The sequence below is a fragment of the Peromyscus californicus genome, unplaced genomic scaffold (assembly GCF_007827085.1).
Source record: "Peromyscus californicus insignis strain IS unplaced genomic scaffold, ASM782708v3 Scaffold_12__1_contigs__length_115047231, whole genome shotgun sequence".
Taxonomy (NCBI): Eukaryota; Metazoa; Chordata; class Mammalia; order Rodentia; family Cricetidae; genus Peromyscus; species Peromyscus californicus.
In genome coordinates this window covers 79,884,572-79,911,489 of record NW_026294413.1, presented here as the reverse complement: position 1 = coordinate 79,911,489, position 26,918 = coordinate 79,884,572, and the positions used below count along the sequence as shown (strand labels likewise).

The 26,918-nt window shown below is 49.6% G+C and overlaps 3 protein-coding genes across 8 annotated transcripts in view; all 3 read right to left on the bottom strand.

The window, feature by feature from the left end:
* Window positions 1-25: 25 nt before the first annotated feature.
* On the bottom strand, window positions 26-16,828 carry Zswim8 (zinc finger SWIM-type containing 8). Of its 6 annotated transcripts, none has more exons than XM_052733531.1 (26): window positions 15,842-16,828; window positions 12,481-12,634; window positions 12,159-12,253; window positions 11,683-11,855; window positions 11,406-11,513; window positions 11,199-11,280; window positions 10,958-11,078; window positions 10,362-10,563; window positions 10,035-10,210; window positions 8,754-9,738; window positions 7,665-7,775; window positions 7,328-7,507; window positions 7,050-7,233; window positions 6,732-6,830; window positions 5,748-5,872; window positions 5,073-5,313; window positions 4,825-4,983; window positions 4,491-4,719; window positions 4,028-4,320; window positions 3,657-3,880; window positions 2,006-2,494; window positions 1,607-1,790; window positions 1,341-1,517; window positions 1,068-1,187; window positions 638-748; window positions 26-503 (listed from the first exon to the last, which is right to left on the bottom strand). In XM_052733531.1, exons 1-26 carry the CDS (start codon window positions 16,047-16,049, stop codon window positions 43-45), a joined length of 5,691 nt encoding a protein of 1,896 aa, XP_052589491.1. In that variant the 5' UTR covers window positions 16,050-16,828; the 3' UTR covers window positions 26-42. The 6 variants fall into 6 exon arrangements, with proteins under 6 accessions (XP_052589491.1, XP_052589490.1, XP_052589492.1 ...); XM_052733530.1 differs by having other exon boundaries at window positions 7,644-7,775; window positions 15,842-16,826; XM_052733532.1 differs by having other exon boundaries at window positions 1,631-1,790; window positions 7,644-7,775; window positions 15,842-16,824.
* A 3,547-nt stretch (window positions 16,829-20,375) lies between these two features.
* On the bottom strand, window positions 20,376-21,882 carry Chchd1 (coiled-coil-helix-coiled-coil-helix domain containing 1). Its single transcript, XM_052733529.1, has 3 exons — window positions 21,576-21,882; window positions 21,362-21,480; window positions 20,376-20,673 (listed from the first exon to the last, which is right to left on the bottom strand). Exons 1-3 carry the CDS (start codon window positions 21,697-21,699, stop codon window positions 20,560-20,562), a joined length of 357 nt encoding a protein of 118 aa, XP_052589489.1. The 5' UTR covers window positions 21,700-21,882; the 3' UTR covers window positions 20,376-20,559.
* Window positions 21,883-23,586: 1,704 nt separating this feature from the next.
* Fut11 (fucosyltransferase 11) overlaps window positions 23,587-26,918 on the bottom strand; it is a 6,304-nt gene continuing 2,972 nt past the window's right edge. Inside the window, exon 3 of the mRNA XM_052733528.1 lies at window positions 23,587-26,356. Within this exon, the coding sequence (XP_052589488.1) occupies window positions 26,209-26,356 (148 nt within the window). The 3' untranslated portion in view covers window positions 23,587-26,208. The remainder of the gene's footprint in view (window positions 26,357-26,918) is intronic.

The window sequence follows — 26,918 nt, the reverse complement described above, 5'->3', positions numbered from 1 at the left end:
AGGAAGAAGGGAAAGACCCAGAGTATAGAGTAAAAAAGGACTTTATATATTTATAAATGCCAAATAAATACCAGAGGCCACCCAACGCCCTCTCCCAGTCAAGGCTGTCTCCCCCAGCCCTAAGCTTCTAAGGTCTGAGACATCTTGGCCCCAAGCTACAGCCCAAGAGCAGCTGCCAGTCTGGGCTACCAGGGAATTGAGTGGGGATGATCTGTCCAGCCAAGAGTCACTCCCTCCGTGTGAGGGGCCCCCATAGCCACAGGCCTGCATCCCTATATAGGGCCCTAGAGGGACCAGACTCAGGGGGAGAAGGTGGTTATCTCGAGAGAGACCCGCTGCCACAGCTCCTTGGTCTGTTTGCTGCGTTTGAGGTTCTGCAGGATGTCGTTGAACTGCATCATGCCCATGGGGGTCAGGCAGAAGGCGCTGCGGGCACTGCGGATCGCATTCACAAAATCGTCGTAGTCGGCAGGGGTCAGATGAATTAAGCGGTGATGGATGTACTGGAGGATGGGTTGGAGGGGAGTCTTAGCACAAAGCGCACACAACTGGGGCCCACCTCCCTTAACATGCTAAGGGCTCTGGTCCACCTGCCCAGGAGGTGCTCCCCCTTGCTGCATATTTCCTAAGTTATCACCTGCATGTATGCCTGCTGACAGCGCTGCACCAGCTGGTGGAAGGCCGGGGCTCGAAGATGGTTGTGGGCATGAATGGGGTTCAGCCGCTGCAGCGTCTCCATGACGATCTCCTGCAGCACAAACGGGCTCAGCACCCCCTTGGCTGCCCCCACACAGAACTGGTGCACGTAGTTCACTCCTGGGGGGCAGGGGGAGGGGCATGAGACGGGGGTGGCCACCTCTGCCCTAGGGACCCGCTTATATATCTCAGCTCTGGCCTGACAGAGAGCCTCCCTCCACCCCAGGAGCTGAGGTAACCTTCCACCCCCCACGCTTGCACACATACCCGACCAAGGCCTCAACTCTGAGCAAGAGCTAGGAAGGAGGTCTGGGATAGGAGGGTGGGGAATCAGGTCGGGGGACAATGGTCCTGGGGAGGGGAGATGTTACCCAGCTTTGCTGCCAGCCCCAGCAACCATTTGACATCATCTGTGTAGGGGGGGGAGCGGGAGAAGTTGTTGGGGTGATCGTTGTGTGCCCGGCGGCCCAGCATCTCCAGTGCCAGCATCCCTAGGAAACACAGATGGGCACACAATCGGGCATCTCCTCCACCTTTACCCCAGCTTGGTACCTGACCCACAGTAAAATTCAGAGCCAGTGGAGGAGGTCCACTGAAGAGCCCCTCACGCAGCTGTAGGTAGGAGTACAGAAGGGGCTTCTCACCAACACGGTAAGCAGCATGCAGGTGGTGCAGGCTGTGTGGACTGACTGGCTGGCTGTGTGTCTCCTCTTCGGGTGGTGGAAAACCTCCGCTTACCAGGGGGCTGGGCTGCGTGGTCAGAGCAGGCAGTGAGGCACCCTGGATGGCTGGAAATGTGGATGCTGGGTGGACACTGCTCACTGAGGGTAGATCGAGAGGCATGTGAGAGAAGATGTGCACAAAAGATTCCCCCCACCTCCCATGTCCTGTGCACCTCCCCTCCATTCACCTGCTCCCTGTCCCAGAAACTCACAGGCCACACTGGTTGGCAGTGGGAGCCCTGGCTCTGTGTGGTAGGGATGGACTGTGATGGGAGCCATAGAAGGGACAGGGAAAGATACAGCGGTGGCAGCAAGTGAGGGAGGAGTCACTGAGTAGGGGTACTGAGCCCCCAGGAATGCAGGATGCACACCCTATACATAGGTGGGGAAAAGAGCAGATACCAAGTTATGTTGGTGACAAGTGGGCATTCCTACATTCTTGATTGCCCTTGGTCTCCCATTTACCCGCCATCTCACCAGAACTCCTGGACAGCCCTAGTGAACTCCCAAAGTACTCTACTCCAACCCCTGTGAACTCCTGGTGTTCTCCCACATGCCCCACACCGCCAGGAAAACACGAGTCTCACCTGTGGATATGCAGAGCTGGGCACAGGGAAGACGGCAGGCCGGGGCATATGAGGCATAGGGTGGGCAGGGTGAGCTGGGTGAGTGAGGTACTGAGGGCTGCAGGGCAGGTGGGGCTGTAGAGCAGTGTAGGGGTGCAGGCCAGGGGAATGACCATGCCCCAGTCCTGGACCTGGATATAAACTGGATCCCACTGAGATGACTGGGACCACTGTGGCAGCTGCTGTCACTGCTGCTGCAGCCACTGTGACAGGTTCAGTCCCTGGGGCACCCCTGCCCTCAGGCAGCCCCCGCCCAGCCTCCCCAGCAGCCCTCATCCCACTGCCGCTACAGCTTGTAGCCCCTTCACGGGCTATGGATGAGCCGCCTGCTGTCTGTTCATAGAGCCAAAACCACTGATGAGCAACCTCAAACAGCACTTCAGGGTATACACCCCCGCCCTTGGCTGCCTCTTCCACTGCCATGCAGGCCTTCTCCAACATGAGGTTATCCTGGAAAGGAACACAGAGCATTAGGGAAAGGAGCTTACCCAGGAATGATGGCTAGTTGAGGGGGGGCACCCGAAATCAGGGTCAGTGCTCACAGTATCAGCAGGGAGTGCTTCACACAGACACTGCACAAATAACCTGCCACTCAAAGCTCATCACTTCTCTAAGGCCACCCTCAGGGGTCATCCTGGTCCCTAAGGGTAAGCCACTATTTCCTTGTGTATGTAATGTAATGTAAAACCCTAGCTTTAGGATTATAACAGGATAAATATCATAAAAGGCAACACATAATATATGAATATAAAGGATGAATGTGAAAGTGTGAATTCATATTATTGAATATCCCTAATTTGAAAATTGGAAACACTAAAATCAGAAACATTTTGAATACTAACATGATACCTCAAGTGGAAAATACCACTTTCATGCACAAACAGGGCTAGAGAGTGTAATTCAGTTGCTTGCCTAGTCTGTATGAGGCCCTGGATTCAAATCCCCATAAATATTAATACGTACATTGGAGAGAAAGAGGGTGAGAGAAACACAAGATTATCTCTAGGCTGTGTGTGTAATTAATACACAAAATATGAAATTCATAATTAGATTTGGGTTCTATCCCCAAGATAGCTCATATTTAGGAAAATATTCTGAAACCTAAAATCCGAAACACTTCTAATCCTGAACCTAACAGATACTCAACCTATAATACGTGAAATGTTACAATGAGAGAAAAATGAGATACTTTATAAACTCTTAAATACGGGGAAATCAAGAGGGCCCTAAACCCCAAATAATAGCATGTCCCAGCTACTCAGAAGGCTGAAGCAGAAGTAAGTTCAAGTCCATCCTAAGCAACTTAGGCCTCTTGGGAGGAAGGAAGGAAGGAAGGAAGGAAGGAAGGAAGGAAGGAAGGAAGGAAGGAAGGAAGGAAGGGCCACAAGACAGCTTGTAGGTAAAGACACTTGCTGCCAATCCTGACAACTTGAGTTTGGTTCCTAGGGGCCACAAGGTGTAAGAAAAACAACTCCTACAAGCTGTCTGGCCCCCACACATACCTACTGTGGCACATACCCCACCCCATCATATACACACACACAAATTTTTTAGGAGGAGGAATGCTGACCCTTAAGTTTCTCCGTGCACAGACAGCTGAGAGCAGAAGTACCTGTTCCTTGCACTGCACCAAGGCTCGTTGAATTTCATTGGGGTTCAGTGCATGGGCATGAGGCAGGCAGCTTAGAGCCAGCTCTGCCGCCGCCCTCACCATATTGGAGTCTCGTGCCCGTGATGCTCGATCAGCCAGCGATGCAACCTCAGGGGGTGTCAGATGCCCATCCCAGCATTCTACCAGTATAGTCAGGGCTGCACTGCCAATCTCCATTGCCTGCCCTTTAGGGAAAAGAAAAGGAGCAACGTGGGCACCCCTGGAGGTCTGGGGATGATACCTGTCATCAGATTAGCAATGTCACAAAGACAAGACCCTTACTTCCAATTCACCTCCATCCTGTATGCAAATCAGGACACTGGATTCCTTACCTGTAATCCAGGATACATGGGAAGAATAGGTACGGGAGAGCCAGTTAGGAGAAACAAAGTTGTGCAGGCCAAGGGCATAAAGCCCAATCTCAAAGGCGCAAAGGTGCAGGTTGCGGTGAGGACCCTGATGGCCTCCTGAGGAAGATGGATGTGTGAAAATGGAGGTGCTGCTGTTGCCCCCTGCCTTGATCAGAACTGTCTTCGCCAATTCGAAGTAGAAGTGTGCAGCTGCCTCTGATGGCTGATTGGGTACGTGGGGGGCATGACTCTCAGGGCGGCGGCCCTTGTAACACCTGAAGGAGCAATGGGGTATTGACAGGGTTGGAGTTTCTTCAAAATCGTGTCCAAGGAGGTTAGGAGAGACCTGGGTAAGTCAGGCTGTTAGGGACAACAGCTAGGTCACACTAGGAGTTGGTTTTGAGGATGGGCTAGATTAGAGAGCTGGGCATTCCTCCCTACTGACCTGCCAACTTCAACCGTCTTTGCCCGGGCCCCTCCACTGGCACTAGCCCGGCGGCTTCCACTGGAGGATGAGGAGCCCAGGGAGTCTGAGGAAGAGCTGCTAATGCTGTCACTATCTTGTCCTCGACCCCAGGAAGTGGGGGCCCAGCCCCCTCGGAGCGGCCTTCGGCTTAGGGTGGGAGAGCTGTCCGACGTAGTTTCGGGGGCACTGCTGTCAATGCTGGCCATGCCTAGTACCCCAAAACAAGCCAGTTTCGGGAATCAGGAGTACCTGAAGTCAGTCTCCAGCCTTCACCACTAGCCTACCCTCCGTGCCATCCCATAGGTTCTCCTACCTGTGTGCTTCTTTTTGGGCCGCCCTGGGGAGCCCCAACCTCGACCATTATAGCCTCCACGACTGCCAAGGGCCAGGCGGCTAGGAACCTTCCCCTCCGGCCGTGGAGTCAAAGCTGCCTCAGGTGGGAGACCCTCACAGGGGGAATGTGGGGAGTTTTCTGAATGAGGAAATAGGATACTGGGATGAGGAAAGGGCACAACAACATGACTGTACCACTCACCCCCCTGCCCAGTGCCCCCACCTCACCAGGCACATTCTTCTCTGTGAAGCCCTCAGTGGGACCTGGCCCAGCCCCTGTCACATTCCCTGGCTGAGCAGGCCCTGCAGAGCCTGAAGTCAGAGGTTGCAGGGCCCCGGGCGCAGCTGGGGCCCCGTGCTTTGAAGGAGATCTCTGGTTGGCTGTGGCTGGACGGCTAGATGAGTAGAAAGAACTCAGTGTCTGTGGCTTATGTGTCTGGCTTTCTCGGTCCAAGAGTTTGTCTAAGATCTGGAGGAGAGACAAGCAGTAACATGACGTCCTTTATTTCCTGAATTCTGTTACCTTCCTTTCTCCTTGAAGCAGCCCAATGCTACCTCCTCAGGTAGTCTTCCCCAGTTGTAACTACAGGATAACCTCCCAGCTTACATGTCTCGGAATCTTCCATAACACTTACCTGAGGACTGAATATACTGATATTCAATAAATATTGAAATAAATGAATGATTGACTTTATGCTCTCTGCTTCTCTTCTTCCACCTCATGCCCAAGCATACCTATAAGAACCATTGGTCTCTTGTTCTTTATGAGAAGTCTCCAAGATTCTCTACTTACCTCCTACAGGCAAACCAGTACTTTGGTCATTGTACTGGGAACTTCTGAGAAAGAGAGTGACAGTTTGCTCACTTGCTGCCTGGCAAAAACCCAGTACCTCAGTCCCTTACCTTCTTGAGCTTGGCCTGGTCATCCTTGTAAGTGATCATGAGTGCTAAGGCCAGGTCGCCCTTCTCCCGGCGTGTGCCTTCACAGAGGAGGGGATGTTCCGCCTCGCTCACTGTTGTCTTCATGCCTGTGAGGAGGTACTCTTGGGGATTAGGAGTGGTCATAGCTCCAAAGACAGCAGAAGCACATAAGCCAGAGCCAGCCACCAGCTCATGAGAAAAAGGTCCCCAGCTTATCATATACAGCCTTAGCTCTGTCCGCTTTCCAAGACTTTTGTAACCTGTTCTACTCTACTGGAATTAAAGGTGTGCAGCACCACACCCAGGCACATCCAACTTTTTGTTTGCTTGCTTGCTTGCATTTTTGAGGCAAGATTTCATGTAGCTCAGGCTGGCCTCAAACTTGCTATGTAGGCAAGGATGAAAAACTCCTGATCCTCCTGCCACTACCTCCCTAGTACTGGGATTGCAGGCATAACCATCGTATTTGGTATTAGAGCTGAGTCCATTCCTGACAATTTCCTGTCTACAACTTCCTGATCTTTTAACCTACTTTACATAATCTGTCACCTCCCTGAGACCTTGCTTTTGATTTTTATTTTGCTGTGCTTTAAACACCCACCATATGTAGCACATATTTAAATTTTATTTATTTTTATTTATGTGTTTGGCCTACATGTAGGTATGTACCATGTACTTGCAGTGCCCGTGGAAGCCAGAAGAGAGGGCATTTTATCCCTTGGAAAATGGAATTACAGATGGTTGTGAGCCCTCATGTGGGTGCTGAGAACTGGACCCTGGGTCCTTTGGAGAAGCAGCAGGTGCTCGTAACTGCTGAGCCATCCCTCCAGCCCCTGCTCTAAATTCCTGACTGTGTCATGAGCACTAAGGAGATGGTTCACACATGTACTCTTGACTTTCCCATCCCAACCCCTCAAGCTCTGAGCCAGGCTTTGCTCATGGACATGCTCAAGACAAGACACTTACCCAAGGCAGCAACTGCCGCTTCAAATCCCAGCTCCTCATCTCCAGGCATCTCGTTATTCCAGTTGCGACTTGGGGGCCGGGAACCCGTGGGAGAAACCACTAGATGAACATGGGTTAAGTCAGGCAAACAAAAGTACCACAGAAAGAATGCAAAGAAATCCAAGACCCTCATCATCCAAGACCTACCCATGAAGCTGCCTGATGGGTCCTAAAGATGACTCAGCCAGAGTCTTACAGCTCTTGGGTTTCCTTTAAAAAAAACAAACAACTACCCTTCTCCCTACAAGTTCTCCACTTACTGTAGGGCAGACACTATACCTGGAGCACAGAGAACATCAAAGATGAAACTGGCCAACATGAGGGGCAGCACAGGCCGATAGTCACAGAGCGTGCCCTCCCGGAGTTCTTCTGCCCGGCACCGCATGGTACTCATTTCACTGGGACCCAGAGGGATCTTCTTGAGCAGAGCAGCCACCTCAGATTCCTGATATGCCAACTTTACCTGAGAGTACAGGAAGGAACTCAGACCACCTACACCTCAATGGAGATGAAGAATGTGACATGATTAAGGACAAGACTCAGATGGAACGTCTGACCTCCAAGGCCTTGGTGGAAGCAGGGGGCCGCTGGAGCTCCAAGGCAAACATGCCAACTCGGAAGGCCAGGTTGTGGTGCTCTGGGCGCTCACTGAGCACTGTCAACAGGAAAGCTGCTTTGGTGAGGGTGTTGGTGGCCACCCAGGTCTGACGGCTTGTGGATACCTTGTTTTTCTTGCCCTAAATGGAAGTGCAAAGAGTTGGACAAATGAGTCTGATTCACCTCAGTGGAGGTAGAAGGAGGCTCTCCTTTGGGGTGGGAACAGGATCAGGGATAAGTGGAGCCAGGAAAGTAGAGGAAGGAGGTCTCTCTCACCTTGGCAGGGGGCGGCTCTACCTTGAGGTCAGGTGGGTTGGCTAGCAGGTCCTGGGCAAGCTCCACGGTGAGGCGGGAGGCCTCACTGCTGTAGCCATGGGCATGCAGGGCCTCAGCACAGGCAAATAACACCTACAGAACATAGGACCAAAAGATCAAAGGCCTTCCCTTGGAGAACATCACACTTGACTATGAGGCACATATTCCTAAAGCACTGGCCCATGCTGATCCTAGGCAGACCATACGTGTTCAGTCTGGTCACAGACACAACCAACATTCAAGATTATGTGATACCAAGTAAGAAAGGGCAAAAGGGGGGCAAACGGATAGGCTGGCTTGTACGGACTTGGAACAGAGGATCACTGCTACTCTCATTTGTGGCAGGGGCTCATCTCAGGTACAGTAGGCTAGGGGAGCCAGCAGAGGCTGTGGGAGCTCAAAGAGAGACTTCTCAGAAGACAAGGGCTGTTTTATTTTATCTGAGCCAGGGTCTCACTATGTAGCTCAAGCTGGCCTCCAACTGGAAATTCTCCTGCCTCAACCTCCCAAGCGCTAAAATCACAGGCATCTGCTACCACACCTGGCAAGGAGGGGATTCTGAGTTCATCAACCTATGTCCCTATCTCTCAGAATTTTAAGGTCTCTAAGACCTGAAGAAAGAACAAGAGCTAACCAAGCCTGGTGAGAAGAGAATTCCAGGCAGAAAGGCCAATTTGTACCTAAGTATGTAGGCAAGAGGGAGCGTGGTAAGCTCCAGGACTAAGTGACCGGCACAGAGGATGAAAGACAAAGTCAACACTGGAGAAACTGGCCAAGGTCAGACAGAGTGGAGCCCCACAGGTCATGCCCAGGACCTTCGGCTTTATTCTAGGGCAGCAACCACCACTGAAGACTTAGTAATACACTGACACAGTATCTGAGAAGTGTCCAGAAAGCCTCAACGTGGGAGCAGTAGAGAGGACACACTGCAGACCAGGAGGCCGATTAGGATACCCTGCAGAACATCAACAGGCATGCTAATGATCTTGATCCTTCCAACTAGAGCCACTGGGCCCCTCGTAGAGATTCCAAAGGAACACCCACCCTCCCCCTCTTCTCCAGTCCCCTCACCTCCATTCGGCTCTCCTGTTCCAGCGGCTTCAACCCAGCAAACAGGTCGTGCTCCTCCCCAGCCCCGCCCTCGGCCTTCTCCTCCTCGCCTCCAGCCCCACCCTGAGCATTCAGGTAATAAGCTTGGTAGTCGTCATCCTCCTCCTCGCCAACTGCAGGAGCCGCTTCTTCAGTTTTGTGGAGCCCACTGCCACTGTCGTCTGTGGAAGGGGGGTCGTCTCGGGTACAGACCTCCCCAGGCAGCAGGCTAGGGTGGCCGGCAGAGGTGGTGGGAGGTTCAGGTCCTTCTGAGAAGTACACACCAGCATCTTCCTCATAAGTATCTGGGGGCTCGGGCAGGAAGGTGGAAGGTCCTCGGGAGCCAACCGAAGGACAGGGAGGAGGACTCTCAGGAAATCCACCAAAGGTGCTGGCCTCTGCACCCAGCGCCAGGCTGCTGTCGTCCAGGCTCATCTCTGCCAGGTCTGGTTCCAGGGAGCTATCTTCGCTGCTTAGCCGTCGTTTGCTCCCACTGCCTGCCGAGCTCTTGCCCCCACTGCCAGTCCCACCCAGTACCTTGGCTTTGCCCCCACCTGCACCCATCTTATGCAGAACCTTATCTCCTCCTTCAGTAGAGAGGCGGCGGGGACCCCGCTGTGAGGAGACCCCCTCACCCAATCCTTTGCGCTTGGCCCCAGGTTCCTTGGGCCTCACAGCTGGCTCAGTAGGCAGAGGTCGGGGTCGGGACTCTTCCAGGCCCCCAGATCGAGAGCCTCCTGGCCTAGCAGGCAGAGCCCGGGCCCAGCACAGGGCTAGCTTCCGGTCAGTGCCACTGTAGGTGACACCAGGAAGGGGGTAGGCCTCTTCCCAGTTAAAGTAACAGGCCTCTACTGCTGGCCGGAAGCCAGGGAAGAGCCTCTCCAGGGTCTTCTTGTGCTGTCCCCGCTTGACGTTCTCGATCACCTTCAGCTGCCACTGACGCAGCTGAGCGCATAGTTCCCGGCGGCTGTGGAAACACAGGGCAGAAGGCCGCTCTAGGGGGACAAGCAGTTGCGAGAGTGGGAAGGAGGAAATAAAATAGGAATGCACCCTCAAAGGCATAGAGAAGGGGCACAGTGGGGAGGGCCCGGAGGGAAAGAAGAAAGCCTGTCACAAACAGGACTCACAAATCCCGGCAACACCAGTGCTCAGCACTTCCCATTCCCCCGGATGAGAGAAATCCCCACACTCCAGGAGGATACCAGAGTTCAGGCTGTCCTGGGCTGGCCTTGTCAGGATGTGGGAATCCTGGGGAAGACTCACCGCTGAGGGCTGAGGGCAGGGTCCAGCACAGCCAGCCTCCATAGTGTGACCATCTCATCACACATACTTGCACATGCGTGGGCTGCTACCTCTGACTGCCCATTGCTACGGCCTGTGTGACCACTGGCACTGCTGTGTGAGGCTGAGGTGCGCACACTGTACCACCAGCCTGTTATCTGGAGACCAAGAGAACTGTGAGGTGTACCATAGCTCAGAAAACCCAAGAAGCCCCTCCCCTCCTCCGAGTTCCTGTCAGAAAAAGGAGACTACGACGACGGCGAGAGGGAAAGAAGGAACTACCACGCAGCTCCCGTCCTGAGGTGTTACCTGCTCATAGGTGAGGCACTGGTCAGTGAGGATCTCTAGCAGAGGAGCAGCATTGCTGTCCCTCCGCTTGAACATTTCTCGAACAATGCTAAGCAGGTTCCAGACACCCTCGGGTTCTCGGCCCCTCAGAGGGCGCAATAGACATGCCCATTCAGCAGCAGCAGGAGGTTCCGTGGAAGACAGATACATAGAGTTTACATCACTGTAAAAGGAACAGAGAACATGAGGAGGAGGTAGGGCTGAATGAAGGGGGTTAAAACAGAGTAGGGCTTTGATCTAGAAGGAATCCTGACCCAGAATACAGAGTGGAGGAGAAAGGACACCTGAGACAAAATCTTGACCTTTCTGTGCATCTGCATCAGTATGACCAGCCAAAGGAGGAGAAAAAAGGACCTGACTCCGCCCAGATAGAAACCCACTCTGACTGCCTAGGTCATCATCGCTCATGATTCATCACTGGTATCTGTGTGCTGGGTACCATGCCAATGGAGCGATGAGAGTGGGGGACACATGCATCGATAGAGCAAAGCTCTATCGGAGGGAGGCCTGAGGACCTCCCACTCAGCACAGATTTAGTGTGCGGAGGTCCAGTTTACCTGAAGACCACGGGAGAGGGGCCACAAAACTTGTGCAACGTCTTCTTGATGTTGTCAGTGAGTGTTGACTCATCCAGATACCAAGTGCTCTGCTCTGAAGCTGAGGGCCCTGCTGTAGGGTCTGGGAATGACAGGCGATCAGTCACCTATTGATAAGGACTCGTTCCCCGACAACAAGGAGCCCTCAGTAAGGGCTGCTCTGTCCTAGCTGCTTGCTAGCTTGCTTGCCCAGCACACTCACCTGGAGCGCCACAGACTGTGTTGATGGCTGTTGACTGGGAAGAAAGGAGTTCGTCTAGGAGACGCTGAGCTGTGGGGAGTATCTGAGGGGAAAGGTACAAAGGTAGAGAGAACAAGGCACAGGTGACTCCAAGGAGGCCAAACCTAACAGGAAGGCTGATGCAAAGCCTGAAAGCCAGCAGTGGGAAGATGTGCCCACCTCACTCACCTGCTGAGGGAGCTCACTGATAAGGTACTGAGCGAATTTCTGAAGCTGGTCCCTTTGTAGCCGAGACAGGGACTCTGAGACTGGAGCCCGCAGACAGACTGCAGAAGCCTGAAAGAGCAAAGAGCAATAGGGCCACCTGAAAAAAGGTTTCGGAGCTGGAGCTGAAGAGAGGTGGGCAAAGGGGAGGTAAAGGGGCTCACATTGTGGCCAGGCATGCAGCAGAGAAGGGGGAAAATGGAGCGTAGGATAGGGCCAGGATAAATTGGGAGGGCCTCACGTTGTGAATGCGGAAGAGACAGAGTGCCACGACATGGGTGCACCATTTGGCCCCAGCCCCACAGGTGCAGCTACAGGAGGTGACCCGGCAGCGGTCAAACATCACAGCCACGTTGTAGGCCCCTTTGGGAGGGACCATCTGCGGTGGCACCACTGTAGCACTCAGATGGAACCCTACGGAGAAATAAGGGCATGGTCAGAGTCTCTGCTCTCAACCCTGGCCCCATACTTATTTATATACAGTAATTCATGTTTTGTTTGGCTGGTTGGTTTTTTGAGACAGGGTCTCTATGTAGTGGCTGTCCTCGAACTCACTATAGAGACCAGGCTGGCCTCAAATTCAGAGATCCATCTGCCTCTGCTTCCTGAGTACTGGGATTAAAGCACATGCAACCGTGGTCAGCCACAAAGGTTCTCAATCTTTAACACCAGTGATGAGAGGAACAAGGTCACCACAGGGCATGATGGAACCCTTACCTATCTGCAGTGGATCTTTCACAGCCCTCATGCGGAACAGCTGATCCCCTCGCTGGAACTCATCCGCACTGCCATTGGCTAGGCATGAATACAGACTGGGGGAAGAAGAGGACATGGCCACAACCCAGCAAATAACCTTCCCCAGACACAGTTTGAGGCAACTCTCTCTATTAGCACGCCTTAGGGGGAATCCCAGGCACTCCCCTTCCCTTATCTTCCTCTTAGCAGTTCCAACTACAGTCTCTCTTTGTCCTGCAGAAAGCCCAGCGGCCAGTATGAGATAGCAGAACTTCATTGCCCAGTATCAGTTCTCTGGACTCACCGAATGTCCTCTTCATTTTCAGGGAAGCTCCAAAAAGCAATTCGGAGTTGGAGTTGTTCAGGCACTGGAGGATAAACTTTTTCCACCACTTCAAATGGGATGTGAAACGCTACCTGCTTTGCTGACAGCTCCACCAATGGGATCACCAATCCATCTTTCAAAACAAAGATTGGGATGGTGGAAGAGAAAGGGTCATAATTATTTTGCCATAATTACTTGGTACCAGTACCACACCCTGGGTACCTGTGCACACACACCCTCTTCTTAGAAATATATATTTTGAAGGCTTTCTGTTTTTTGTTTTTATTTTCTTTTTATTGTTGCTTTTCGAGACAAGGTTTCTCTGTGTGGTCCTGGCTGTCCTGGAACTTGCTCTGGAACAGCCTGGCCTCAAACTCAGAGATCCACCTGCCTCTGCCTCCTGAGTGCTGGGAGTAAAGGTATGTGTTACCACACCCTGTATTTTTAAGTTTAATTTTTATTTATTTATTTATTTAATTTGTTTATTTATTTATTTTTCAAAACAGGGTTTCTCTGTATAACTTTGCACCTTCCCTGGAACTCACTCTGTAGCCCAGGCTGGCCTCGAACTCACAGAGATCCGCCTGCCTCTGCTTCCCCAGTGCTGAGATTAAAGGCGTGTGCCACTACCACCTGGCCTAAATTTTATTTTTTTTATTGTGTGTCTGGATGTGGGCTTGTGCGTGTGTGTGTAGGAGCCCATGGAGACCAAAGGAACCCCTGGGGCTGGAGTTACCGATGGTTATGAGCCATCCCACATGGGTGCTGAAAATTGAATGAAGGTCCTATGGAAGAGCAGCAAGCACTCTTATTAGCCTCTGAGCCATCTCTCCAACCCACCCGCTTCTTGTTAGGATATAATAACCCTTAAAACTCCTTTTGAGGGCTGGAGAGATGGCTCAGAGGTTAAGAGCACTGCTTGCTCTTCCAAAGGTCCTGAGTTCAATTCCCATCAACCACATGGTGGCTCACAACCATCTGTTATGAGATCTGGCGCCCTCTTCTGGCCTGCGGGGATATGTGCAGACAGAACACTGTATACATAATAAATAAATAAATCTTTAAAGAAAAAAAAAAAAAACTCCTTTTGAGAGAGGGCAGCTGGGCAGTCTCCAGCCACAGTCAGCTGGCCACCTCAAGCACAGAACAGTAGATAGCAGGGAAATTCTAGGAAACTCCTGGCCAGATAGGTGTGTTCTAGGACTCTTGGCAGGTAATCTACCCACAGGCCTCAGCACCAAATTTCCCACACTCTCCATTTACATTCACATTACATTGTACTGTGTCTTTGACATTCACCTCTGATTGCCTTTTTACTTGTCCCCTTTTCTCTAAATGACTGCAGGCCCCCGTCTAAGGAGGGAAGATGAGTCAGAACTCAGGATAATTATTTAGGGATCTCAGGAAGCAGAAGTGTCTACAGGGCTAAAGACTGACTTCCCATCCTGGAAGCCAGGAGAGACAGTTATCCCAGGGCAGCTGGCTGCTGCTCCTGAAATCACCTGGAGCAGGTGGAGTCAGCACTCGGTTTTTCTACACCGTTTTAACAAAAAGCAGCAACAGCATAGCAGACTGCAATCTTACAGCAAACAGCTGTACTTGAAGGCTGATTTAAAGAAGAAGAAGAAGAAGAAGAAGAAGAAGAAGAAGAAGAAGAAGAAGAAGAAGAAGAAGAAGAAGAAGAAGAAGAAGAAAATCACAGAACAGAAAAGAATCTTTCAAAAACAACAGCAAGCCTTTTTTGAGTAAGCAACTGAAGGTGGCTGAGGAGGGCATGGAGTAGAAATGGTGTATTCAGGCCAGGTCTGGAAGGCTGTGGCAGGAGGGTCAAGACCTGCCTAGACTGTACAGCCAGGTCCTATCTCAGGAGGAAAGCAGGGGGGGAGGGAGGGAAGAAAAGGGGAAGATCTTGACTTATGCAGGAGGGTGTCAGTATCTGAAAATCTTCACTACTATGCTTTCAATGACTCCCCCCAAAGTGAGAGAACTTGAAGGGCCCCCCATAATCCACACTCTCAAATATGAAAGAAGCAAGGAACTCACAAAAGATTCACATTGAAGCTGAGTGTGACCTGTGTGTGTATGTGTGCATACACACGCAGACAAATGGTGTCTCTCCAACTGATGCTGAGTGCTACCACTCCTAAAAAGTGGCACAGGCAAATTTCTCTCCATCCTAAAGGGGCTCCTACAGAAGAGCTTGCAGAACAGGTCTTTCAGAATGGCCTGGCTAGAACACATAAATTAATCCTTTCAACTACTGAAGAAAGCCAGCTTCCACCAAGGCCCAGGACAAATAACTGCCTTGGGCAGAGCAAGGGAAGGATGTGATGATCCCTAAGCCTGTGAGGCTTCTCTTATCTTCACTCTCTTTCTATTCCCTCTACCAAAGCAAAATTCTTCACAGCACTAATCTCCAGCTTCACTGGAAGACCAAGAATGAATGAAACACAAAAGAAAGGTGCTTCATGAGGAAAGCCCCAAGATAACTGCTCACCCTCCTGCCCGGACCTCAGCTATGGAAGTCCAAGGCTCCCACCCTCTGGCCCCAGCCTTGGCTTCTGACAGATGCCAGGAGCAAATATCTGGTTTAACCCTATGAATTAAGACATCTCCTCTCATAGGCAAGATCACTTCCACTTTCCTCTTGGTAGAATCCTTTCCTAGGGCAGCTTATGAGCAAAGATCAACATCCTGGAAGCAAAGCAACCATGCACCGTCTCACAGAGTGACACACTTCAAGTGGTAACTTTTTCACCATCCACACCTAACCACATTCTTTTCGGGCTACTTCTGGTTTACTAAAGGCCAAATTCCGTTAACCATTCTTAAAACAGAGAAAGGGTATTCTCCCATATTCGCTCTCTAAGGCGTAAAGGAATAACAAAAGATCTTTCTGGCCAACCCAGGATGTTCTCTGCCACAACACAAGCTTGCGTGAGCGCGCGAATGAGCGCGCGCGGGGTCTCTCTCTCTCTCTCTCTCTCTCTCTCTCTCTCTCTCTCTCTCTCTCTCTCTCTCTCTCTCTCTCTCTCTCTCTCCCTCTCTCTCTCCCTCTCTCTCTCCCTCTCTCTCTCCCTCCCTCCCTCCTCCCTCCCTCCCTCCCTCCATCTCCCCTCGCCCCCTCTTCTTTCTCCTCTCTCTTCCCACCCCTTTCTCTCTCCTCTCTCTGCTGTGAAGATGCCACCCCAGCCCTGGAAGGCCAGAAAAACGAGTCCTGAAGTCTGCTCTAAGCTGCTCTAAGCTTGGGACAGCTCCCGGTCCGGACAGCTCCCTAGCAAGGCCTAAGCGGGGTTTGCCTGCTCCCCTCCCCCTCGCATCCTTCCCCGCTCAGACTCACCTCGCATTCTGGTACCGCCACTGCCACCTCCGCCACCGCCTCCAGTGGGGGAATTGGGCCCCGCTGACTGTTTGCGCCATCCTCGCCAGTTCTGGCAAAGGCTCTCGGCCTCGGAGATGAACGAACAGAGTGAATCCTCCTCAAAGCGGTCGGAATCCTCGAACGAGAAGCGCTCGCCGTCCTCCCACTCCGCGAACATCAGCTCCATGGGGCCCGCACCCCCCGGGGCCGGGTCTCCCCCCGCGGATCCGGGGCCTGGGCCGCCGGCCGGGGACTGAGGGGAGGCCCGGGGCCTGAGGGGCGAGCCGGGGCTGGGGGTGGCCGGGGCGCTCAGGGCGGCCGTGCCGGGCGAGGATCTCAGGCCTGGGAGGGACACCGGGCCGGGTCTCACCCAACAGCGAGGTGAGAGCGGGGATTGTGGCCAGTCTGCGAGACTCGAGGCCGGGACGAAGCGCTGGGCGGCCAGGGCCTCTAGGCGGCTGCGGCACCGCCTCCCCCATCAGCTGATCCGAACTTCCGGCCGCGCCGGCCATCACCACTTCCGCCCTCGCGTGCTCCGGGACTGGACTGCGTACGGGCGGGTGTAGGGGACACGTGTGTACATTGCCTGCTCTTTTCTCTAGTCCACCCGCACACACAGCTCCCAAATGTATAAGAAACAACTACAGATTCCAGCAGTTACTTGGTGCCCATAATGTCCCCAAGGAAGAAACTGCTGCCGTTCACGTCGAGAATCGCAGGCTGTCAGTGGACAGTGCAAATGACCATTGGATAGGTTATTGTCAGCCTCGGGATAGGCCCTGAAGCCGCATCGCCTTCTGGGAGTTGTAGTCCAGAGCCTATAATTCGGCCACTTCTATATAGGAGTCTAAGGGGGAACGCCAGGAAAGAAAATGTCCTATTCCTCGGTACGGCCTTTGAATCTAAGGATTTGTAATCTGCGTGTGTGCGTGCGCGCGCGATGTAGATCTTTTATCAGTCTAGAAAAGCTCATGGATGCCCTCCACTGCCTGTTTATGAATTACACATTAATTAGGTTTAAATACAAATATCAAGACTTTAATTAAAAAAAAAACTTGCAATAGTACTGTTTATTTTTTTGTTTGAGACAGGGTTTCTCTGTATAGCTTTGGAGCCTTTCCTGGAACTCACTCTCTAGCCCAGGCTGGCCTCGAATTTACAGAGATCTGCCTGCCTCTGCCTCCCGGTGCTGGGATCAAAGGTGTGCGACACACCACCGCGCGGCAGTACTGTTTATTTGTACAGTAAACGCCAAGAGCGGGCAGAGTATTTAATTAATTGATAATGTTTACCTAGTATTTACAAGGCTCTGGGTTCTAGCCCACCCACCACCCACTGAAAACATTATTTCATATAGACACTAATTCTGTCAGTTGTTTCCTATAACCCTGATTGAAATGCTAAATTTCAGCTGTGATTAGATATATTTCTCTTCATCCCAGCTCTTAGAATTCTTACACTACTGGGACTCTACTGACCCTAGGCTGACTCCTTAATCTAAAACACTCAAAAACTGAGCTTCTTCGTATTCCTAAAAGACGCAGCTTGCAGAGCCAAGCAGTTGTAGTGAAATACACGATTACGGAAAAATGTAGCTATTGAGGGACAAGGAGGAATTACCACACTAGACCAGGGAGAACTCCTCTGATTTCTACACCACGTTCAATGCTATCAGCTAGAAGGAAAAGGTTAACTTGACTATGCCTGAAGAGGCAGAACATACATAAAATCCTACACAATTATTCCAACTATCAGGGAACAGTAAATACCTTCAGCAAACAGCAGACAATGTAAGAAAAAAACAACAGCAGTTTACAGTGAAGTTAATTGTCTACCGAACCTTAGTTCTACCATTTGGGAGAATTAAGTGGAAAGACACTGGGATAATGGGATAGATGATAATCAGCTCTGCCTGTTTAATAGAAGAAAACAGTTCCAGAGAGGGAGTGTGTGTGAAAGATTTTATCCTCCAATTTCTTGCTGTAGTCAGGTAAATATTAACAAGACTATAATATAGTACTGCTTATTTATACATTAAGCCATAAATGGGGCATTATAATTGGTAATGTTTGCTTTGGGGGGGTTGTCTGTTTTGTTTTTTGTTTTTTGGGGGGTTTTTCAAGACAGGGTTTCTCTGTGTAGCTTTGAGCCTTTCCTGGAACTCACTTTGTAGACCAGGCTGGCCTCGAACTCACAGAGATCCGCCTGCCTCTGCCTCCCGAGGGCTGGGATTAAAGTCGAGTGCCACCACTGCCCAGCTGTTTGTTTGTTTGTAGACAGGGTTTCTCTGTAGCTTTGAAGCATGTCCTGGAATTCGCTCTGTAGACCAGGCTGGCCTGGAACTCACAGAGATCCACCTGCCTCTGCCTCCTGAGTGCTGGGATTAAAGTCGAGCGCCACCACTGCCCGGCATGTTTGCATTTTCTAAAGCAACTCGTGTTTTGTTTTGTTTTGAGACAGGTTTTCTCTGTGTAACAGTCCTGGCTGTCCTGGAACTTGCTTTGTCGACCAGGCCGGGCTCAAATTCATTGAGATCTACCTGCCTCTGCCTCCCAAGTGCTGAGATTAAAGGCATGTGCCACCATAGCCCGGCCTGTTAAAGGAACTTTTTAAATATGATTTATCTTTTTGGTTTTTTTTCAGACAGGTTCTTTATGCTCTTACGCAGAGATCTGCCTGTCTGCCTAAGGACTGGGATAAAAGGCATGTACCATCATACAAGTTTTTTATTGTGTGTATCTGTAAGTGCACTTGAAGGCACCAAAACAGGATGTCAGATACCCTGGAGGCAGTTATAGGCAGCTGAGGTACCTAGCATGGTTGTATGAAACTCAACGCCAGTCCTCTGCAAAAGTAGCAAGCACCCTTAAATATTGAGCCACCTCTCTAGCCCCTAAAAACTATTCTTTTTTTAAAAAAGGTTTATTTATTTATTATGTATACAATATTCTGTCTGCATGTGTTCTTGCAGGCCAGAAGATGGCACCAGATCTCATTACAGATGGTTGTGAGCCACCATGTGGTTGCTGGGAATTGAACTCATGACCTCTGGAAGAGTAGTCAATGCTCTTAACCACTGAGCCATCTCTCCAGCCCTAAAAACTATTCTTTTTTTTTTTTTGGTTTTTCGAGACAGGGTTTCTCTGTGTAGCTTTGCGCCTTTTCCTGGAACTCACTTGGTAGCCCAGGCTGGCCTCGAACTCACAGAGATCCGCCTGGCTCTGCCTCCCGAGTGCTGGGATTAAAGGCGTGCGCCACCACTGCCCGGCCCACTATTCTTAATTTTACAAATCAAAATACATCTACAGAACCTCTGCATCATCAGTTTATGCACTTTCTTCAGCAAGTACTTTGGACAAACTATTCTTGAAGTATGCACTGAATTCAGCTGATGGAAAAAAAAGCTCTGCATATAGTATGCCAGGTGGTGGTGGCATACACCTTTGATCCCAGCACTCGGGAGGCAGAGGCAGGCGGATCTCTGTCAGTTCCAGGCCCGAGTGGGCTACAGAGTGAGTTCCAAGAAAAGCACAAAGCTACATAGAAAAACCCTGTCTCGAAAAACCAAAAAAAAAAAAAAAAAAAAACCAAAAACAAAGCTCTGCATACAGAGGGACTTCACCATCCCTTATATATCTAAAAGCAAAAGCATTAAATGGTGTAAATGACTTGAAAGGCAACAAAAGACATCTATACTTATTCATCAAGAGCATATTTGTGCTGTGGGATGTTCTGTATGGCAAATGTGTTGCTAATTAGTCAATAAATAAAACACTGATTGGCCACTGGCTAGGCAGGAAGTGTAGGCGGGACAAAGAGGAGAATAAAGCTGGGAAATGGAAGGTTGAGTGAGAGAGACACTGCCAGCCGCCATGATGACAAACAGTATGTGAAGATGCCGGTAAGCCACGAGCCACGTGGCAAGGTATAGATTAATGGAAATGGATTAATTTAAGCTGTAAGAACAGTTAGCAAGAAGCCTGCCACGGCCATACAGTTTGCAACCAATATAAGTCTCTGTGTTTACTTGGTCGGATCTGAGCGGCTGTGGGACTGGCAGGTGATAGAGATTTGTCCTGACTGTGGGCCAGGCAGGAAAACTCTAGCTACATATTTGGGCCAGGCAGTGGTGGAGTACACCATTAATCCCAGCATTTAGGAGGCAGAGGCGGGCAAATCTCTGAGTTGTTCAAAGCCAGCCTGGTCTACAGAGAGAGTTCCAGGACAGCCAGGGCTACACAGAGAAACCCTGTCTCAAAAACAAACACAAAACAAAACAAAAAAACAAACCCAAAAACCAACAACAACCAAAAAGAAAAACAAAGAGCATATCAGGAAGGAAAGAACTTCCAGGGTCTAGAGGAGAGTATAGGGCTCAAGAAAGGGAGTGCTAAAGGTTAGCCCAGCGGTTTGGTGCGTATCTAATGCGGGGAAAGGGGAAAGGCCAAGAGGTTCATCTTCGAGATGGGGGTGGAGTGTGAGGAGGGAATATCTCACCAGAAGAAATGGCCAATTTCTTTTTTAGAGGGTTTTATTACAAGACAGCATCCAGAACGTGATTCATTCACAAGAGCAAAATTAAGTGTTTTGTCTCATTTTGCCCTTCAAAAATGCATGGTAGTTCAAATGCAAACATCCCTAACATGCCTCGGTCTAGCGTTCAGAAATGATAGTTCATTGATAATGTCTCTCCATTTTCAGCTGAGATGAGATTTGTTGGGAAATCTCTGTAACAACCTGGTCATTTTGTGAGGAGGTAAACTCTCAGACTGCTCTGAAGTCTCCTGGATTGATCTCATCTTTCCAGCTTTCTGAAAACACAATACAAGATAAAAATAATAACAAAAAAATAACAGTTCTTCAGTTTACTATGGCCTAGACCCATAATGTTTATAATACTCCAAACCCCAAGAGACCCTGCCTCAAAGATAAAGTTGAAGAGGAATGGAGGAAAATTCCAGATGATGTCCTTGGGCCACCACACAGCACTGGTTCCCATACATATGGCCCTGCATATTACAACACGCATGCACACACACACACACACACACCTGAAAGAACAAAGAACAAAGGGGGGGGGGGGGCTGGAGAGATGGCTCAGTGGTTAAGAGCACTGACTGCTCTTCCAGAGGTCCTGAGTTCAATTCCCAGCAACCACATGGTGGCTCACAACCATCTGTAATGAGATCTGGTGCCCTCTTCTGGCCTGCAGTCATACACGCTGTATACATAATAAATAAATAAATCTTTAAAAAAAAAAAAAGGGGGGGGGGACTTTTAGAAGAATTTAAAGGGAGTTGGGACCTATAAATGACTGTGCCACCTGAGGCTGCTATTCTGGCTATCAAGTTAGTTTAAGGAAACTTAAGCTTTTCTCACTTTGGCAAGGGTGAGATGAATCAGAGGCTCTTTCCATAACTTAGCACAAGGCAGTGCCAACCATTCATTTGTGTTTCCCTTTCTCTTCCCAAGAAGGCACCCCTAGGAGCCAGCTGTCACCTGAGCCCTGGAGGAACAATCGAAGAAGTCCTGGATCTCTTTTCTGCACGCCTCGTCGCGGAATTCATTCTGCTTCCAACAAGCCATCATCATCGACATCTCCGTGATACAGGTCGCCTCTGGAAGGGAAGAACTGGGGGACCTTCAGTCACCGGCCGACCTTACACCTCTCCCGCCCGCCTACCCAAGCCGCCGCCCCGCTCCGAGTGCTCACCGCCCTTCTCTCGGCGTCTGTTCCCGACGCGGTTCGCTAGGATAAGAGGCTTGTTGGGTTTCAGGACAGGCTTCCCCGGGTTCGCAAACCGCGCCAGGCGGCCGCGCAAGCTGGGCGTCGCCATTTTGCCCAGCGTTCCCAGTAGGCTCCGCGGCGCTGTGCGTGACCCCTCTTGACCCTTACGCACTTGGCGTGCGGCCCACGGAGAGCTTCGGCGCGCACTTTCCTTGGCCTCACATCCCGCGGTTCGAACCCCGTCGGGCCCACGTTAGGATGCTAGGTTGTGCGCCGCCCCCGGGCCGTCCCTTTGCGGGCTCCGGCAGCAGGCAGGACGCATGGGCTCCGGGTCGGAGGCTGCCACTTGCTTGTGTGTGTGTGTGTGTGTGTGTGTGTGTGTGTGTGTGTGTGTGTGTGTGTGTGTGCGCGCGCGCACGCCACGGGAGTGCTGTCACTTGCTTGTGTGTGTGTGTGTGTGTGTGTGTGTGTGTGTGTGTGTGTGTGTGTGTGTGTGTGTGCGCGCGCGCGCACGCCACGGGAGTGCTGTGTCGGCGGAGGCCAAGGGAAGGCGTCGGGTCCCCCGGAGTTGGGTTTTACTAATTGTAACAACTGCTGTGTAGATGCTGTTTACTCACTTGAAACGACCGCACCACAGGGTGAGGGTTATAACATTTATGGGTAGCATTATATATAAAACATTTAACATTCTTACATTCACTTATGTCGTTCCTATTTATAGACTTGGACCTACAGTTGTGGTTGATTTGTCAGACTTAATGCCTCTTAGCTGTTTACAAAACCGAGTCCAAAGATGTGCCACAGATCCCCAAAATGAACTCCCAAGACATTTCTGCTAATGGAAGTGGAACCCAGCAATCATGTAGTTTATATGACGTTTATTTTATTGCAAGATGTACCTGTATGGGTACATTCGTATTGAAATTGTTTACCACGGTGTTCGGAATGCTCCCTGGATAACCTACACAGATGGCTTTTCTTCCCGAGGCTCAGTTCACATCAGAGTTTTCCCTGTCCCCACTCTCTACCAGCACCAATCACAGTCTGAATTTATTGTTACCTATTTCCCCCAACATAGCTCCATGGTTAAGAGTGCTTCCGGCTGAGGACTCAAGAGTTTGGTTCCCAGCATCCACTTGGCAAGGCTCACCACCATCTGATGTGCAGGGGATGCCCTCTTCTGGCCTCCATAGGCAACACACGTGAGTTCGAAGCCAGCCTGGACTATAGAGTGAGTTCCAGGACAGACACCAAAGCTACACAGAGAAACCCTGTCCCAAAAAACAACAACAACAAAAAAATTTAAATATCTTTAAAAATTTTTATTTAAGCCAGGTGGCGGTGGCGCATGCCTTTAATCCCAGCACTCGGGAGGCAGAACCAGGCGGATCTCTGTGAGTTCAAGGCCAACCTGGTCTACAAAACGAGATCCAGGACAGGCACCAAATGTACACAGAGAAACCCTGTCTCGAAAAAAAAAATTATTTAAAACGAGAGGAACCTTTGTGTATCTTGTTCATTGCTAAATCCCAGTAAATAGTAGTTATGCCAAATGTGGCATATGCCTGTAATCCAAGCACTTGGGAAGCTGAGGCAGGAGGCAGATTATGAGTTTGAAGCCAGCCTACATTACATGAGTACCAGGCAAGCCAGGGTCACATAACATGACCCTGCCTCAAAAAAAAAAAAAAAAAAAAAAAAAAAAAAGGAAAAGGAGAAAATGAAAGAATGAAACAAAAAAAATGTTAAATGAATAAACGTTTATTTTTTACCATCCCCCACCCCCAAAAGTAAGCAAATAGAGGCCAGCAAAATAGCTCAGTGGGTGAATAAAGGTGCTGCCACTAAGCCTGATGACATGCATTCAGTCCCTGGGACCACATGGTAGAAAGAAAACTGACTCTTGCAGATTGTCTTCTGGCATACACATGTACAGGAAGAACAAGCTACCATACACGTCCACATAATAAACAAATGTAATGAAAAGAAAAAGTAATCGGGTAAAGACACTATGTAGAAAGCAGTTTATTGTATAAGATGAAACCTGAGAGGATAATAAATGATAGTAACCCTCACCATCAGCCTTATGTTCTACCTCACATTCTCCTATCGGAAACTTCTACCACTAGTGCCCAATACCTGCAGCAAATAGCTGATGCTGTAGATAGTGTAGCTGAGCCCCAAGCCAGAAAAAAAAAATTGCTTTCTCCACATGGAAAGTAAAGCTTTTTCCTTGGTAAGTACTATGTGGTTATTCACAGTTCTTCCCATTTGGAAATGTAGCACCTGATTTGCCCTGGTCTTTTATGATTATCTACATAATGGTAGGGATAAAGAGGCTGGGAAGCACCAAGCAAAAAGCGAGTCTGGTTGTCCAGCAACAACCATTTCTGAACAACTGGCTCACTTTGTGCACAGAAGGAGTGTTCATGTGAGTGGTAGCATGGACAGGAGCCGGCATTTTGCATAACCATCACTTACCTTTCTTGTTGCTCATAGGACATCTGAAGTTCTAATCTAGATTTGCACTTGTATAATAGTTACTTTGCTGTAGGAATCAGCATCTATCATCCATCCATCCATCCATCCATCTATCCATCCGTCCATCTATCCGTACGTCCGTCCATCCACCTATTGAGATAGGGTCTCACTATATCGCTGTGACTGGCCTGGAACACTAAATAGACCTACTCTCAAACTCACAGAGATCCACTTGCTTCTGCCTCCCAAAATACTGGAATACTGAAACTAAAGTGTGTGCAACCATGCCCATCTATACTATAAAAGTTTTGTTGTTGTTGTTTGAGACAGAGGCTGGCTATTGTAGCCTTTCTCTCTTGTTCTCTGTAAGAGACCAAATGGGTTAAGTAATTTTCATGCTACTATGAAGGCATTTTTAACTAAATAAAATAAAGGTCTGGGAATATAACTCAGAGATAGAGCCAGGGCACATGCTTAGCATGCATAGGGACTTGGAATCCATCTCAGCAACACACACCATGAAGAAAAAAACTTTAGAAATGTAATTCCAACCTGTGCTAAAGCTTTTCTTGGTCACAGCCTTAGATATCACAATATTAATTATGCAGCCTGGTTGCTGAAGCATCTGACATGCGTATGTATCTATCAGGATAGACGTGGATTCAGATATCTATAGTTTACAATCAGATACCAATAAGTCATAAGATTTCTTTAGTGATAATTCACTAACTAACACAATAAGCATAGCTCTAAGGTCCAAGGCATTCTTTCTTATTATTCCAGAAAACATCTGTCTCCTGGTCAAGCTACAGCAGGAGACAGTTGGTCTGCATCTCCAAATCTAAAGTTTTTGGTGCTGTGGATATATATGGGTGTTTTACCTGCATGAATGTCTGTGTAGCATATTCGTGCCTGGTGCCCATAGAGACCAGAAGAGGGATTGAATTCCCCTGTAACTGAAGTTACAGACAGTTGTGAGCTGCTATGTGTGTGTTAGGAATCAAAGTTGGGCCCTCTGGAAGAGCAGCCAGTGCTCTCCAGCCCCAAATCTAAAGTTTTTATTTAGCTAGCCACATATGGTGGCTTAAATCCCTTGCCTTCTTCAATCTCTTTGTATTGGGGGCCTTGGGATGGCTTCATAAAAGAAAAAAATCTCAGTACTAGGGTTGCAGCTATAACTCAGTTGGTAGAGTGCTTGCTTCCCCAGAACCACAAAAAACAGAGACTCAGCACCATAAAGTTATCTGGAAGAATGTGAGTAATGGATTGAATGGGTCTTTCCAGCCCTCTGACAGGGCAATATATTGAACTGACATTAGTGTCTTATTAGAACAGCTACTTAATCTGTTCATGAGAGAAGGAATTCCAAATATTCTCTAAACAAGAAAACCAAGCAGTAAGAATGATGGAAATGTTCGTCAGTCTTCCCAATGTTTATGGGAAATAGCCTAAAGCCAGAAAGAAAGAGCCACTTAAAATTAAAAAAAAAAAAATTGATTCTAAAGACAGTGTAAATATTTCTTAAAGTAACTTGAAGAGCTGGGCATAGTGTTGTATACCTACAGCCCCAGCTATTTAGAGGCTGAGGCTGGCATTGTCACTTAGGCCCAGGAGTTGGCAGCTAGCGTGGGCCACGTAGTGAGACCTATCTCAAAAGGAAAAAAAAAGCAGAAAAAAGAATAGCCCCTACCCCACCCCCACCCCCTTTTTGCTTCTCCACCAGTGTAACAGCTGATAAGAAAAGCAAGATGAGGAACAGACACTACTGAAAAAGGTACTAAAGGACAGACGTTTTAGATCATAGCCTGACCCATCCTGTCCACGTTTGAAATGATGAAATGGCTACAGACATCCTTGAGTCACATGGATGCTTCTGGATTCTGCCTCTCCTTAAGGAGAAGCTCTATTACCATAGGCTGAGACACTGGCTCCATAGCATTCAGGTACAGTGGAGAGGGCTAAGGGTACTTGCCTAGCATTCTCAAAACCTCAGGTTCCATCCCCAGTACAGGGCCGGAGAATCAATGAATACATCAAGGTAGACAATATTCCCTCAGGGTTGCAGTGGATGTGCCTTAGGTGTCACGGTAAAACAGTTTCCATATGTCTTCCAAGCTAAAGGCTCTCGCAAGGGCAGTTAGAGATTTTTATTCCTTCTCATGAAGATCTGATGTACATAATCCCAAAACTTGCTCTGCTGTGTTTCGTTGTTGTGGATCATGGCAGTGAGTGCTTCCCCCTGATAGAGACCTTGCCAATAGTCTTGTAGCCACATTTCCTTCCAGCTGAAACGACAAAATGGGGCCACAGTGAATCGGGGAACCACAGCGGTAACAGGCTCTGCCCTTGAGTGGTTGCAGGCCTGGGTGGTGATAACACACACCTTTCATCCCAGCACTTAGGAGGCAGAGGCAGGGGGATATCTGAGTTCAAGGCCAGCTTGGTGTACAGAGACAGTTTCAGGACAGTCAGGACTACACAGAGAAACCCTGTCTCAAAAAACAAACAAATTTAAGCCGGACCAGGCTCGGCTGTGAAGGAAAGGAGATGGAGTAAAACTAACACTAGCCCAAGAGACAGGAAGTAGGTCATAAACATAAAGACATCATAGCCCACCCAAGGAGCTAACATTGCTCACGTGCCTCTAGCTCCCAAATGTGGAGGGAGTACAAAGGTCTCAGGAGGATTCAGAGCATGTAAGTAGTATTCTAGAAGACAGCAAGGTGCAGTGAGGGGCCTTTAGAGGGTTTTAACCTTCACTGTTACTTAAAAACCCAAATGAGCCGGGCGGTGGTGGCGCACGCCTTTAATCCCAGCACTCGGGAGGCAGAGCCAGGCGGATCTCTG

Bases quoted from the DNA above. Each gene is read 5' to 3' on its own strand.
- Zswim8 (XM_052733530.1), bottom strand. From the start codon at position 16,049: ATGGAGCTGATGTTCGCGGAGTGGGAGGACGGCGAGCGCTTCTCGTTC. The intron at 9,739-10,034 runs GTGAGTCTTCCC...GTGTTTCCACAG, and splicing joins CCTGCCCTCAGCCCTCAGCG to CCGCCGGGAACTATGCGCTC. The intron at 2,495-3,656 runs GTACTTCTGCTC...GTTCCTTTCCAG, and splicing joins TGGTGCAGTGCAAGGAACAG to GATAACCTCATGTTGGAGAA.
- Chchd1 (XM_052733529.1), bottom strand. From the start codon at position 21,699: ATGGCGACGCCCAGCTTGCGCGGCCGCCTGGCGCGGTTTGCGAACCCG. The intron at 21,481-21,575 runs GTGAGCACTCGG...CTTCCCTTCCAG, and splicing joins CAGACGCCGAGAGAAGGGCG to AGGCGACCTGTATCACGGAG. The intron at 20,674-21,361 runs GTGACAGCTGGC...TTGTGTTTTCAG, and splicing joins ATTGTTCCTCCAGGGCTCAG to AAAGCTGGAAAGATGAGATC.